The 14,578-nt window shown below is 57.6% G+C and overlaps 1 protein-coding gene across 3 annotated transcripts in view; it reads left to right on the top strand.

Moving 5' to 3' along the window:
* VWA3A (von Willebrand factor A domain containing 3A) overlaps positions 1-14,578 on the top strand; it is a 42,472-nt gene that overhangs the window by 2,704 nt on the left and 25,190 nt on the right. For all 3 annotated transcript variants that reach the window (XM_039840252.1, XM_039840254.1, XM_039840253.1), the window contains 10 exons: positions 2,155-2,242; positions 2,564-2,687; positions 6,604-6,725; positions 6,822-6,899; positions 8,502-8,556; positions 11,016-11,114; positions 12,246-12,352; positions 13,740-13,865; positions 14,163-14,271; positions 14,492-14,557. In XM_039840252.1, the coding sequence (XP_039696186.1) occupies positions 2,181-2,242; positions 2,564-2,687; positions 6,604-6,725; positions 6,822-6,899; positions 8,502-8,556; positions 11,016-11,114; positions 12,246-12,352; positions 13,740-13,865; positions 14,163-14,271; positions 14,492-14,557 (948 nt within the window). In that variant the 5' untranslated portion in view covers positions 2,155-2,180. The remainder of the gene's footprint in view (positions 1-2,154; positions 2,243-2,563; positions 2,688-6,603; positions 6,726-6,821; positions 6,900-8,501; positions 8,557-11,015; positions 11,115-12,245; positions 12,353-13,739; positions 13,866-14,162; positions 14,272-14,491; positions 14,558-14,578) is intronic.

The following is a 14,578-nucleotide window of genomic DNA, read 5'->3' as shown; positions in this document are numbered from 1 at the left end:
AAAGGGAGGGGATGATGAAGAATGGGGTACCTCGTGAAGCCACAGAACGGAAAACGGTCAGTCCTCATAGGTGCCTGGGGTCCGTAAATAGAAATCCAAGAACCAAGGCGGTTTCTCAAGCTCCCTCCTCCCCTTCACCCGCTGCCTCACAATATTGATCGCCCGCCAGTCGCTGCTCCCACATCCATTACAGTCTAACGGGACGAGACGCCCTTTTCTAAAAGTCACGCTAACGAATATTCTGAAGATCAGCTCAGAAGGAAGGGAAGGAACAGCATTCTGTGGACGTGTGTAGAACAGAAGAACCTGAAATGCAGTGAAACGCTGGAGAAAACTTACCCCGCAAGCGACGTTCGAGCCGAGACGTCACAGACGAGCAGGTTGGGAGGAAAGACAGCACGTGACAAGGCCCTGTGGTCAGAGGACCCGAGGGAGGAGGAGGGACGGGGGAGCGGTGAGAAGTGGGGAGCCGCAGAGGTAGGTGGGCGGCAGCAGCCAGGCCTCGAATGCCATCGCTCGGATCGTAGTCTCCGTCCTGGAAACAAAGGGACGCCTTTGGCCGGTTTGAAGCAGTGGGGACAAGAGGAGGCGTGGCATTGGGTTTCTGTCTTTAAAAGATCTCTCCGGCGTCAGTGAGGAGAACAGACTGGACAAGAGGGCTAGGGGCAGGGTGGGAGGCCACTTCGGGCCCAGTGAAGTCATCTCTGGCAGCGACGACGGTGGCCTGGACGGGAAAGACATCAGTAGAGAAAGATCGGTGAAGAGAATCGGGAGGTGACATTAACACGCTCACGTGACGGACGGGACGCGGGAAGGAAATGTGGCGTCAAGAACAGTGCCCGGGGCCTGACTTGTGCAGGTGTGTGGCTGGTGATCCCTGTCTAAGCTGGAGAACCAGAGGCGGGAGGTGGGTGTGCAGGGAGCGTGAGCTCTGCCCGGACGTGCCGAGCAGGATGGGAACGTCCAGCGTGGGTGAGCGTGAGGTCCGGGGTCGGGCCGAGAGGTCCGGCCTTTGGCGTGCAGCTGGGAGCAGGTGTTTTGGGCGGTGGCCGAAGGAAGCCATGGACAAGGACCAGGCTGCCCGGGAAAGAGGCAACAGAGAGAGGACTGCGGGCTGTTCAGCCTCGAGGACCTGACTTAAAAGCTCCGCGTGGCACATGAGCAGGCAGAGTGGGGACGGAGCCGGGGGTGGGGCAGGCCGTGGGGACCTCGGCGGGGCCGGCCACGCGCTCCGCTCGCCTCCAAGGACAGTCTCTTGCTGCTCCTAATGTCACGGCGGCCCCATAACTCTTAGGTCCGAGTCCCAGGGACTCCGAGTCCCCCGTCTTGGGCGCTTGTCCACCACACGTTCAGTAAGCTGTGCGACCAGGTGGTCGGGCTCACCCCTCTGAGCGCGGCGCAGTGCTCGGGGGAAACGCTCAGGACTTTCCCGGCCCCCGCCGCCTCCTCCTCCTGAAAACTCTGTGTCACTCGCTGTCCTCTCTGCCTCGTGCGGCTTTCACGCGGCCACCTCCTCCTCATTCCTCAAGACGGTCGAGGCTCCCAAGGCACCTTGGCTGACCGCCTCACCCACCCGCAGGCCACGCCGTTCCTGGTCACTCTCCGTCTTCCCTGTGACTTCTTCCTAGTACTTGCCACAATCCGTCATTACCGTACTGACTTTTTAAACCTCAGTCCCCCCTCTAGAATGTAAGCTCTGCAAAGGACGAGGACAGTGTCGAGCCCAGTGGCTCTCAGCTGGTCAGGTCTCCAACCCGACTGTGCTCCTGGGAGACATTAGGCCATGTCTAGAAACCTTTCTGGTTGTCACACTGTGGGGGTGCGGGGGGAGGCCAGGAGTGCCTCTGGCATCTGAGAGGCAGAGGTCACGGATGCTCTAAGCATCGTGCAGTGCACGGGACGGCCTCACAACAAAGAATTATCCCGTCCACACGTCACTAGTGCTGAGGTGGAGAAACCTTTGTCATCTCGTTCACCACTGCGTCCTCAGCACCTAGCACGGGGCCTGACACTCCGCAGGTGTTTGGTAGGGACTGACCAGATGGGTTAATTAAAGGAGAGTCGAGCTGAGTGTGGATGCCCCGCCCCCTCCCCAAGGCTGTTGTCTTTACACTGCATTTATCTTTCTCTTTTTGGAATCCTTTTCCTCCCCAGGAAAATAAGCGTTTGGCGTTTTTATCATGGCTACGCAAACTAGTCGCGTCTTCCATGGCCAAGATAACAAGTACCTGGAAACTCCCTGGTAAGCATCTTCTCGGATTTGGCGAATGAAAACAACAGCATTTTGCTCGTGGGAGTTGAGGGGGAAGCACCTGCCTTGAAGCGACACTGCGTAGCAGGTCATTGCATCATCCCAGACCTGAGGGCTTCAGTAATCTAAGGACCCGGACAATAGGATCAAACGTCTCACGACCCTGGAGTCTGTATCTTATCAGGACTCTATATGAACCACCCCCCCTCCCCCGCAGTTACCGCATGGGATAAAACTGGTTTCGGGGTGCCGGCAGCATGGAGTCGATGTCTAGGACTAGGGTGTTGATCAAATCACTTTGTGTTTTTGTAGCTTGAAGAGAAGCCCTGACACAGATGCCCAGAAGCAGCCGAACCTGAAAGATGCCAGTGGACTTGGCCAAGGCCCAGACAACGGACTGCTGGTCACGCACGTCAATCAGACCCAGGACTTACTGGTAAAGACCGCTGTGTCTAACTGAGCCGCAGCGTTCGCGGGTCATAGTGGGGGGACGCAGGACGTGTTAGTTAAGCTCTGGGTGTTTCCTTTCTCCCCACAGGGTCCCAAGGCCAAAACGAGGCGAACTAAGCGTTCATCGCTAACCCCCTACCTATAGAAATGACCTCTGTGCGGTCGATAGAAACATTACAGGCTTCTCGGCACGTCAGTAAATAGGCAGAAGCGTGTGAAGACGCTGTCCACGTTACCAGAGCCTGAAGGCTAAGAATTTAGTCCCCAAGTTCCCCTTCCTGAGATATCTTTCTCTTCTAGGATCCCCTAAAACCTAGATCTAAAAATCAGTTTCAGGAAGCACGATTAAAGCAAGGTGACCGCAGGAGAATTAGCCTCTAGCCTAACCAGTGCTGTGGGTTTAGGCTCCTGTGTAAACAGGTGGCGTTCCCCAGACGGTGAGCGGATTGTCTAAAACTCGGCATTCGACCCTAGAAGCGAGATCCTCGCTGAGCGTCGCCAGGGAGCAAGCCTGACCCTAACCATCTATCTAATCTACACTGGAATTTGACTAGCGTAGCTTTGAAATGATCATCAGTCAAAAACAATAGTGTTAAAGCTGCAAATTAAACAGTCAGGACAATAGTCGTGTCTTACTTAAGTCTTAAGTATTGGCACTTATGGGGAAGCAAGTTTCATTGAAAGGAAATGAGGAACCGTCAAAACAGTGGAGATTTTGAAGGATCCTTTCGGTGACTTCAGATGTTGACGCTACGTCTTTATATCATCTCCTTTCATATAAACCCCTAAGTTCCCAGGTGTGCGAGGACCACGCTGCCTCACAGAGGAGAGGCAGCGGGGAGCGGGGAGGGAGCGCCCCAACACAGAGCTTCCTGAGCTCCGTGTGAAGCACCTTCTTTGGTACGTAATCACTTTGCCCTATAGTCAACATCTGAAATGTGCCTCATAGTGGATCTTCAAATATTAAGAATGCAAAATCCACCGTCCGAAACACGATAGATCGTTCCCAGTGTGAGTAAAAGGGGAGAAAGGTGTCTTACAAGTCCGCCATGCTCGGCGTTAGCCACCAGGGAGGTGGCCGAGTCCTAAAAGATGAGAAGAGTGACGTCTAGAGTTTGCCCGGTGTGTGGCAGCGTGTCCCTAAGCGGGACGGGGTGGCGGTGTTTGTCGGGCTGTTCAAGGGCAGCCGATAATTAGCGTGGGAGCCACGTATCGCGAAATCTATCTTTCCAGTCCGTTCTCTCTCCGTCCTTAATGAGCAGTCACGGTTGGGCGCTAATTTAAAGACAACATACGGTGGTCGCCAGCATGACTCGGGCTTTTCTGTTTGGTGTGGGGTCCCCACTCCACCTCTTAACGAGCTGTGCGACTTTGGGCAAATTACTTAAATTCTCTATGCGACAGCTTCCTGGTCAGTAAAATGAGGTTAATGAGGGAACCTACGTTTTAGAATTAAGTGAGTTCATTGACGGAAAGTGCTTGACACATAGTAAGTGCTATTTAAGTGTTTGCTTTAATTACTAGTATTTTTCACGCTTTTAACACTTGCCAACTTCCTTCTGAAACAGAGAAAGCAGGCCTGGGGCATAGAACTCACGACACGGTACTGTCTTGCTGGAATATAACGGCAGCATTTTATTATGTATCTACTATTCTTGAGAACGAATTCATGCAGAAACACTCGAGGCTGTGTTCTGTGTCGCAGCCTGCAATGCCCATTTTACAGGGGAGGAAAGAGACACGCGGGACGCCCAGCATCCCAAAGCTGGCAGATGGAGAACCCAGTGAACTGGTTCTGTTCGGGCAGCAAATTTATGCTCAGAGATTGAGGTCGTCTTTGCCAATAATTTTTCTAGCACAGGTTCGCTGCAGAAATGATAAGAGTCTCACAAGTCAACAGCAACAGGATCATATCTCTTAATAAACCAATAAAGTAATAACATACTTTGAAGGATGTTTCAGGCAGGAGGAGTTTAAGGGGAATGAAGTCCAAGTTTAGTGGAGGTGCAGCTTTCTACGAGCTGGTTCTCGGGAGAGTCGCTTAGCCACGAGAGCTCCCGTCCAGCTGCCAGGGCGAAGGGAAAGTTTCTTGTTGCTAGGGCACGTTGCTAGGGAATGGCGGCGCCATGTTGGCGGGCAAGACAGTCTCCTTCGTGGGGCTGGAATGGTTTTCACCCCTGCCGTGGGAGGATTTAAAGCTCCAGGCCGTCAGGCCTGTCCCACAGTCGTCAGACGCCGTGGGGCAGTCTCTCCCACAGTGGGACTCAGCCGGCCGCCCCTCGTGATGCCATTCGGTACCCTGAGTGAGTTGTGGCCAGCTGGCGGCCTTTAAGGCCCATCTGTATCACATGGGCCGCAGCGATTGTGCCAGAAGCTCTTGCAAAGCGCCCGTCTGATCCAGGCCTTGCCCACCACCCAGCACCTACTATGCTGCACCCGCAATGGGCACCTTCCTGTTCTTCAAACCCCATCCCATGCCTCTGCCTGGAACGTGTGCTCCCCAGCTCTGGATCAAGGCTCAGAGAGGCCTTCCCTGACCGCCAGCCACCCCAGCCAAAGCAGCCTCCCCATCTCCACCCGCCACCGTCCACACTTCCCCGCGCCGGCTCCCTATAGGACTGCTCATTCCTGAAGCTTCGCACGCCGACTTCCTTTCTCCCCTGCCGTCCACCTGCCCGCACTAGATGCGGGCGCCAGGGAGGGCCGGAACGTTTCCGTCTTGTCCACGCTGCAGTTCGGGCACCAGGGACAGCGCCTAGCTCGCCGTCAGGTGTAGACACACCTGTGGAGCACGGAAGAAATGGCAGCCTCCGGGACAGGCGAGCGGGCAGAGTGGCCTCGGAGCCTCAGGTCAGCTCTCGCCTCCCTCTGGCTCCCAGGAAGCGTCGCCACTGTCGAACGCTTGCCGTGAGGGACTTTCGCTCCACCACCAAGGCCACCACCCGCATCCTGAGCTTAGCGCTATGTGACGCAGCTGTCACTAGGTACAAGTAAAGTGATATAGTCTGTCTCGTGGCCAGACCCCTGCGACGGCCCAAGAGTTCTTCCCTTCAAACTGCCACCCGCTGCTCCTGCTTCTGACCTCTGGATGGACAAGAGGAATCCATTCCTTCTTCCTTTGGTCAACAAGTGTTCGCTGGGGGCCCTCGGACTGATGGCGGGGGGGGCGGGCGAAGACAGAATTCATCCACCTGCCACAGCACACAGAATGCAAAGACCACACGAATGAGGACAGAGGGCAATCGACTCAGAGCGGCCACGGCCACGGCCACGGTCCCTTGTGTCGGGCGGGGACCCGGAGGCTGGCAGCAGGGTGGGGAAGCTTGACAGTGAAAAACGAGAAGGACCAGGTGTGCTCTGGAGAGGCCATTGGAGGTGGGAGCCGGGAGCCGGGGGCACCTAACTAGAAGCAGGACATCCTGTGATGGGGGAGGGGGCGCATTTGGTTTTCTCTGGTTGGTCCTGAGCTGGAAACGGGACAAAAAATGGGAAAACTGGCGTCGCTGACCAAGCGCCGACCATCCGAGGCCACAGCTGCTGTAGAGATTGTGGTTTAGCCCCCAGAGGGGGTGGTTGTTGCAGAGGTCGTGTGGTCATGTCCAGTCTGGCCATTGTATGTTTGTACAACAAGGCAGGCCATGGTGAGTGACCTTTGACTTGTCCGGCCGCATGTTGGGGACGAGGCGAGAGAGGGAAATGGGCATTTCCGGGCGACTGGCCAGAGCACGGGTGTCCACATTCAGCTGTCCCCTCAGCAAGGCGAGATCTTGAACTGACCGCCTTCAGGCTGCCAGGTCAGAGCCGGCAGCCCTTGGGCATCCGCATGGAGAGGACCTGGGGCGTCCTCAGCCTGGCCCTCTCTTCCCACAGTTTTCCTTTTGACCTTGGCTTCTGTCTCGCAGAGGCTGCAGGACGAGACCCAGCCTTCGGCTTGCGAAGATTCTCAAGACTGGCTTTCAACTCACAGCTTAACGTTCAAGAAACTCACGTTGGCTGACCTGATACGCCAGGGCACAACTGTGCTGTAAGTCTGGAGCCTCCCCCTCCAACCCCCGGGCCTGCAGGGACGTGCCCAGCCCCCCGGGCCGGAGGGACCCCTCATAAGGCTTTGCTTCTTTAGGGAGGAGGGCAGCAATGTCACGAAGAAAATGCACCTCCCCACCCAGATCATCCACCAGTTTGAATCAGCACTTTCTGAGTAAGTGTGTTTCTTAGCGTCTTCCTCAAAAATAACGTTGGTGGCCTTTGTTCAAACAACAGTCTGTGGGATCTTGGGCAGATTTCTTCCCACTGCTAGCCCCAATTTCCTCCTTTTTCAAATAAGGAGGTTGGAGTCTATTTTTCTCAGCCTTCTACAATCTATGGCCCCTTTGGATAAACATGTAACCTCCCCCGGCCGTCCCCCGCCGCCCGCCCAGCCTCATTTGACGTAGAATGGTTAAGAGTGACCACTTTCCATGACCAATGGAAATTGAGTTCCTACTTTTGTAAATGTATGTCAGGATATGCAGGCTCCCCGGGCCCAAACCGGATTTTGAGAGCACGTGACACGCTCCATCCCAGCTCTGCCCTCTGATCCCGGTCCGTGATTGCCGTTGGCAGGAGGTTTTACAAAGGCAGAGTAACACTAAATGGCTAACGTTTATTAACGTGTCAGGAATTCTGCTATAGCTAGCTGCCTGCGTTATCTTATTGGATCCTCATGACAACTCAGAATATAGCGTTACTCCGAAGTTAACCAAAAGCCAATGGCTAAATGACCAATTTGTCAAAGTTATCCAAACAGGTCAGCTGTAACTTCTATAACAGTTTTTATTGGGTCGGAGGGTTTAAACGGGTTTCAAAGAATTCTGTGATATTTAGGTTGGTCGGTTTTAATTGTGACTCCAGCATTTTAAGGAACGTTCGAGTCCGTTCGGTTAAATGGTCATTTGGCAAATTGATTATCAAGGGATTGGCTTTCAGTAAGTTGACTTTTGGCAAATTGACCCGGATGGAGCCCTGTCATTATCTTTGTGTTGGAGATGATGACACTGGGGCTCAGAGAGGTTCTCGCCCTTGTCCGAGGTCGCACGGCGTGTCAACGGCAGAGCTAGTTGTCCGAGACAAGCACGTCTCATTACGAAGCTCGCACTCTGGGCCCTGCCCTTCCTTGTGTACGGCCCCAGCCCCCGCGGCCCTGTGCTTTCATGGCCCAAGGCCTCCCTCCCCCTGCCCTAAGCCCCAGGTCCCATCGGCCCGAAGCGCAAGCGGTTCGGTTAAATTCCAGAGATGGAGCCTTTTACCCTGAGCTCCTGCCGCGCGTCTGCCGTGAGGCTCCCCTGGCCACTTGTGTTTTGGAAGCTGGGTTTTTTGGTTCATCGGTCCACTGAGGAACTGCTGCTGAGTGGCCTCAGTTGTGCCTTTGAGGTCCTCTCCAGGTGACCAGAAAGTCTCACCCCCGAGGGCACGGATTTGAGAAGAGCGAGAGAGTCTTCTTCCTCCTTCCTTGAGACCCCCCTCCGCCCCCCACGACAGACCTGCCCTCACCCGGAGTCTGCCCCTCGTCCCACCGACCCTTAGTCCCGTGTCACGTCCGTGGCGTCACCGAAGGGCAGTGTCACGCACGTGCTCCCTGTCGCAGCCCCTTCGGTCCTCACCCCGGCAAACGAACACGTTCAGATTTTTCTTTGCTAGGTTTTGCCTTATGCTCTCCCAATGCCTAAACACATAAAAAAAAAAAAAAAAAAATCCTCACAAGACCTTCCTCCCATGCGACAGAGCCGACCTCGGGGGACGAGTCTTTCTCGTGTTTTGGCAGAGCTCTTGAACTCTATCGACGGAGGATCCGGTGGCTCGGAGGAGACGGCAGAAAGGTAACCCACACGGAGCCCGTGTCTGTCCTCGTGCTCGGTCCCCTTGCGGCCGTGAGTGACAGACCTCAGATTAAAGTGGCTTCAGCTAAAAAAAAAAAAAAAAAAAAAATTCTTGACCTACATCAATGAAAAGCTGAGAAAACCCAGATACAGCTGTACCCAGGGACTCACTGATGTCATCTCTGTCTCTGGGCTCGGCTTCCCTTGGGTTGATTTTATTCTCGGGGAGGCCGTCTCCCCGGCTTGGGAAGATGGTCCTCAGCAGCTCTAAGGCCGACATGTCTCTGGCTAGAGTGACACGTCGAAAGGGACCTCACCTCCCCTCCCAGGTCCCGACACTGGCCCCAGCCGGGCCGGGCGAGACCATTTACCATTGCCGAGAGCATGAGCTGCGCTCACTGGCTAGGACGGGAGCTGGTGCTCACTCCTGGGGAAAGGGGGAGACTAGGTAGGCCCCCCGAAAACCTCGTGGGCTGAGATGGGGAGACAGATGTTGGCACGTGGAAAGCCGGAGTGCTATTGCCAGAAAAGGTAACGGATCCTGGGGTGAGGACAGCAGACTCCCCCAGACCGCCTGACCTCGGCCCCGTAATAACATCTGGAAGACTGAGGCTGATCAGCCGCACATAACTTTTCTTGGAAGTTTGATTAAATGTCTTCCTCGGACCCGGAGAGCGATCACGAGCAAACTAATGACTGATTTGCTTTCAGTGGTTTTTGCTTCAGCCGATTGTCTTCTAACGGATACTTCTCCGGCTCGCCGTTTGCTTTCGCCTCAGGCGTGTCCTGGAGAGATTCTGGTGGTCATGACTGGGAAGGGAGGTGGCCAGGGAAGCTGCTCAATACGCTGCAACACGCAGGCTCGGAGTTATCTGGCCGCAAATGTCAGCAGTGAGGAGGCTAAGACGGGGCGCTGCCCAGTGCTTCTCAGACGTTAAGGAGCAGCCACAGCCCCGGGGGTGGGGTCAGGGGCGTCTTGTTCAAGCGCAGAGTCTAACGAGGTGGGGGGCGTGGGTCTGAGAGTCCATCTAACGAGCTCCCAGAGATGGTGCTGCTGTCAGTCCATGGCCGAGCGACACCCGCGGGAACAGGTCCCAGGGGCGTCCCTCGTCTTCGGGACGAGGAGGAGGGTCTGTCTGGCAAAGGAGATTAAGGAGGACTGGCCTCGAGTGGAGGGAAAGACGGGGGAATGTGAAGTCCAGGAAGGGCCTGTGTGCCCACGCGTCGACCTGGTTTACGTGGTGTCCTGTGCTGCTCAGAGTTCCAGAGAGTTGCCAGCTTCGATTTGGCCACTGGGTTTAGCACGAGTGAGGTCGTGATCGCCTCGGTCAGTGTGGCTTCAGAGGAGAGGGGAGGCGTGTGCCCGACGTGAGGGGGCGACAGAGAAGTGGCCGGCGAGGGAACTCGGCTCCACGCGAAGCAGAGACTCGGAGGGGTAGCGGGAGGGAGGGATGGCGTCCCGAGACTGCGCCCCCTTGTGACAAGGGGCAGCGTTACGGCCTGTGTGCGTGGGAGAACCATCCAACAGACCGGGAGGGACCCATGGCCCAGGCGAAGGTGACGGTGACGACAGAAGCCACGTCCCTGTTTGGCACGAGAAGACCCAGCCGCGCGGGCCAGAGGGCTGGCCTGCGGGCCTCGGGAGCGGCCACTGGGCACTTGGGACAGGACGAGGCGCAGGGCGTGGGCACGGGGGCAGGCGGGCCGGTGGACTCTGCATGGAGAGATCGGAAGAAAGAGCTCTGCGGTGTGTCTCCTGTTTCCTCAGTGAAACGGGGGGCCAGATCACGTGTCGAGGCAGCGCGACAGGGAGCGTGGGCCGCGTGAGCCGGGGAAACACTCACCCCAGAGCGGGAGGGTGAACGGAACAGAAAATCCGGGTATCCGATGATGAAGCCGGGTTTAAGGCAAAAAGCCCCGGATAGAATCCCAGGGCCCTGGCAGCTGTCGATTTCACGCGCGTGAGGATTTTGGCTCACGGCGCAGCTCCCGCGGGAGGGATGCGTACGTGCGGCATCCGACGGCATCGCCGTGGATTTGGCATTAGGTGTCGGAGAGACTCAACCGGAAACTCACAGAAAACACCAGGGCAGCCGCAGGCTGCGCGCATGCGCCCCGGATTGGACGAGTAGGCAGAAAACACACCCGGCCACAGAGAAATGAAATGAGACGCGCTGGCGTATGCTGAAGGGTCCCCCCTTACCTCTTACAAAGGGTGCTTTTCCAGTCCCCAAATGTCCTGTACCGAACACGCATTTCTAAGAGAAGACAGTAAATACGAAGCGGGAAAAGCCCTGAGAGCACAGGCCGCACGGATCAGACGCAGAGTGAGTCAGGACGTGGGTGCCCTTTCTCCCCTGTGACCGGGGCCTGCCCCCCGCCGCTCCGTGTCAGGGTGACCCGTCCGTCCACGCTGCCACCACGCCCGCCGCTGACTCCCGGGCCCCCTGCCGTTTCAGACCTTCGGCCTCGTCAAGGGGGCCAGAGTCGGCCTCCTCATCGATGTGTCAGCTGTCCGCAGTGGCCCTCAGAGAGAGGAGTTCCAAAAGGACTTCGTGGTGAGTCCTCGGGGCGCAGGGAGGGGCCTGGAACCACCAACGCCCATCCCCCCCTCCACCCCACATGGCAGCTGGCTTTGTTTATAACGCAGAAGTGGGTGTTTCACACTCAATTAGCACCTGCAGGGAATGTGTGCAGTTCCAGGGAAACCCGACCTAGAGTGTGAGCTTCTAACGTTGTCACCATGACGTCCCTACTAAGCCGACCTTGTGTCAAGACTCCGCTTCCCCACCTCTTCCCTGGAGAGCGTCAGACACGCCTCCCCCCGCCCCCCGCCTGCCCCCGCCTCCCTCCTGCCTATTCTGAGGCCTCCGGAGTGTCCATGACAGATGCTGGGAACCACAGCCACATGACCAGTCGCCTCCGCCACTCCTGGGTTCTGTGACCGTGTTCCCGCGTCTCCCTGTGCCTTAGTCACCTCTTCTGTGAAATGGGGGTGGGGACCAGGGGAGGAGAGGATTCCATGCGAGTGGACGCTCCGTACAAGGTCTGGCCGAGGGAAACAGCTGTGTTGTCCGTGAAGTGACACAGGGCCATTTTCCCATGGGGTCCCCAGAGCTCCGGAGGGAGATCCTCCCAGCAACGGCCAGTTCAGAGACTCTGGAGGGCTCAACGGGGCGGGTTACCCTGACTGGTCCCCATGCCTGGCCTCGGCGGGTGTCGGGGGGCAGCTGTCAGAGCAGTCTCCCCTTCTCGGCTGTTCTAATAACAAGCAGCGCCAGGCTCGCTCGGCGAGCGGCTGAAATGTCCCGCTGCGGGAAGAAGACGGTGCATTATCTCACCGTCCAACAGGCCGGCTCGTGGCCCCTGCCCGGGAGGGAAACCGCTGTCCCCGGCCGCCATCCTCCCTCCCCAGCTGCCACCACCCACAGCCCCACCCACACGTCCCGGTGGGCACATGTGCTCCAGCAGCCTGTGGGCGGCAGGGGCCCGCAATGCCCCAGGGCCGGCCACCAGTCCGCAGGCTGAAGGCCCACGTCCTGCCCCCACCACACACAGGACCATGCGGCAGGCCGGCGGGATGGGCAGCTAGGGTGCTGGGGGCCAGCCGTGGCGAAGGAGGTGGAGCCAGGCTCTGCGTGGGTCCTGGGTGCTGGGTCCGGGACCCCGCGATGTCCTTTGTCCCCCAGCGTCTCATCGACGAGCAGCTGAGCCGCAAGGAGGCGCTGTACGCCCTGTCCTTCAGCACCACCACCTGCGCCCTCTGGCCAGACCCCGTGGACGTCAGCGCCTCCACGTGAGTGGCCCCGGCCTTGGCCAGGGTGTTTACATGTTCCTCCTCCTCCTCCCAAGTGCTGGTGTCTTCGCCGTGTGATTAAAGACCCCATCGGGTGAGAGCAAAGTGACCGCTCACAAACGCGGGAGCCAGCAACTCCTGGGGAGAAGGTCCGCCGAATGACATGACAGGGCAACCACGGGAAACTGGGGCTCAGGTTAGGGAACGCGCCCAGTACAGCGGAGCCCGGATTGGCCTCCGAAGCCCGGAGCGAAGTCTAGGAAGCCCGGGTGCTTGGCCTGGGGCGCAGGACCCTCACCCAGCACCAGCTGTGAAGAGTAGGCAGACGAGGGCCCGGTTCCGCAGCTCCGGCTTTGAATCCCAGCTGTGACAGTTCCCGGGTGGCTTCGACCTATCTTTCAGTTCTCTCGTGAGCAAAATGAGGCCAAGGATCCCCACCCCTCGCTGAGTCGTGAGGACGAAAACGCATAACAGCCCGTTCACTGTGATTTCCACCTTAGTTCCGCCCCCGATCTCCAGGGTGTCAGACTGGAAGTGACCTTGAGATCCTTGAGCCGAGAGTTCCTCAACTTCAGTCAATCCCGGACTTCCCTTGTGATTTTTGTCACATCTCTGCCACGTGTACGATTATCGATTTTTCTTTGTATCAACCCTATTGCTGAAGGAAACTCTCCGTTATCGATACCGTACCTGGGAAGCCTGTATCACTTGCCATAATTTGAAAGTAGCCAAAAAAATAACTACAGTGACAGCACACGAAGCAATGATATAAAATTCTAGCTTGAAACCTAATGACTAGAAAAGGTGCTGGGCTTGACTTTGTTCTCTTTCTGCTTGGAGTAGTGAGGGACAGACTTCTAGAAACAAGCTGAGGTTGGTGTGTTTGTTTTGGGCCAACTGAAAGGGGCTCGGAGGGAGCAGACGCCCGGGAGGCGTCTAAGCAGGAAGCACTGTGCCGGGTCACTTCCGCCTCCCCGCGTGTCACGTCCTCACGGGCACAGCCACTCAGGCCCGATGCCGTCCCTCAGAGCCCTCTCAGGGTCGGGGGTTGACGCCAGGCTTCGGGCTGAGGTCCGCCTCCCGGGAGAGTTGGGGTACGGGGTTGGAGGGGGTGAAGAGGGGACTCAGGCCCAGGCCCCCTGGCGGCAGAGCTGCTGGAAGCTCAGGTCCTGGTCAGACCTGGTTTGAAATCAGTGCTGCCAGTTGCGGAGCGAGGCGCCTTGGCAAGTCCTCACGCTGCGCCTAAGTCTCCACGTCTGCAAACTGGGGATAAAGGTGCCAACCTCAGAAATAGCGCCGGGCTCCACTGGGCTCGTATTCGTCCCGGGCCTGGCCCCCAGAGGGCGCTGTGACTGGACGGCTCTCGTCCCTGTTCCTGTCCCCGCAGCCTCCAGGAACTCAAGCTCTGGGTGCAGCAGCTACAGCCCGAGGGAGGCAGCAATCTGCTTCAAGCCCTGAAGAGAGTCTTCGCACTGAGGGGGCTGAATGCTCTGCTGGTCATCCTGGGGAGCTGGTAGGTCCCCGTCCCTGAGCAGGTAACAGACTAGAGGCCTGAAGGGGCCAGAGAACCAAACTGTCGCTTGAAGAAGGATCGTCGGGCACGACTCTTCACAGTCGCTTGACGGGGCACTGCGTTCACGGGCCATCTGTCCATGGGTGAAGGGGCAGGGCCACCTGGCAGTCCACTCTGCCCTGCACCTTACACAGGTGGCCTGGGACACAGGTGGCCAGTTAGACTAGGCCCTGGGAATCACCCTTTTACTCCGGGATGTGCTCACGCCGGGCACATTCTCTTCTGTCTTTGCTCCAGCCCGGATCAGCCCGCTGAAATCCTGTCCAACTACATCCAGCAGTCCACTGTGGGCAGGGACCTCCTCACCCACATCGTCACCTACAAATGCGACGATCAGGTGCCCCCTGTAAGTGCCTGAGACTCCCCGAGGCTTCCCCCGGGTTGGCCTTAGTGAGCGGGGCCAGCCTGGGAGGCTCCCCGTGTGGGCCAGAACACGACTCGCCTTGTGAGCAGCTCCCCTTTGGGAAGGCCGGAAGCGGTGGGCGGCAGGAAGCTCGGTCAAGGAGAAAGTCATTAGGGTGTCAGCCTTGCCCGGGCCGGGGCTGACCCTGCCACCGCCCCTGCAGGCTGTCCTGAAGAACCTCGCAGAGGCTGTCGGGGGCTGCTACCACTGCTACAGCCTGGACGCGGAGGTCAGTTTGCTGCTCCTCCCC

This window comes from Pteropus medius, unplaced genomic scaffold, assembly GCF_902729225.1.
Source record: "Pteropus medius unplaced genomic scaffold, Ma_sr-lr_union100, whole genome shotgun sequence".
NCBI classification, from domain to species: domain Eukaryota; kingdom Metazoa; phylum Chordata; class Mammalia; order Chiroptera; family Pteropodidae; genus Pteropus; species Pteropus medius.
The sequence above is the reverse complement of the archived record's forward strand: the minus strand, read 5'-3'. Positions and strand labels throughout refer to the sequence as shown.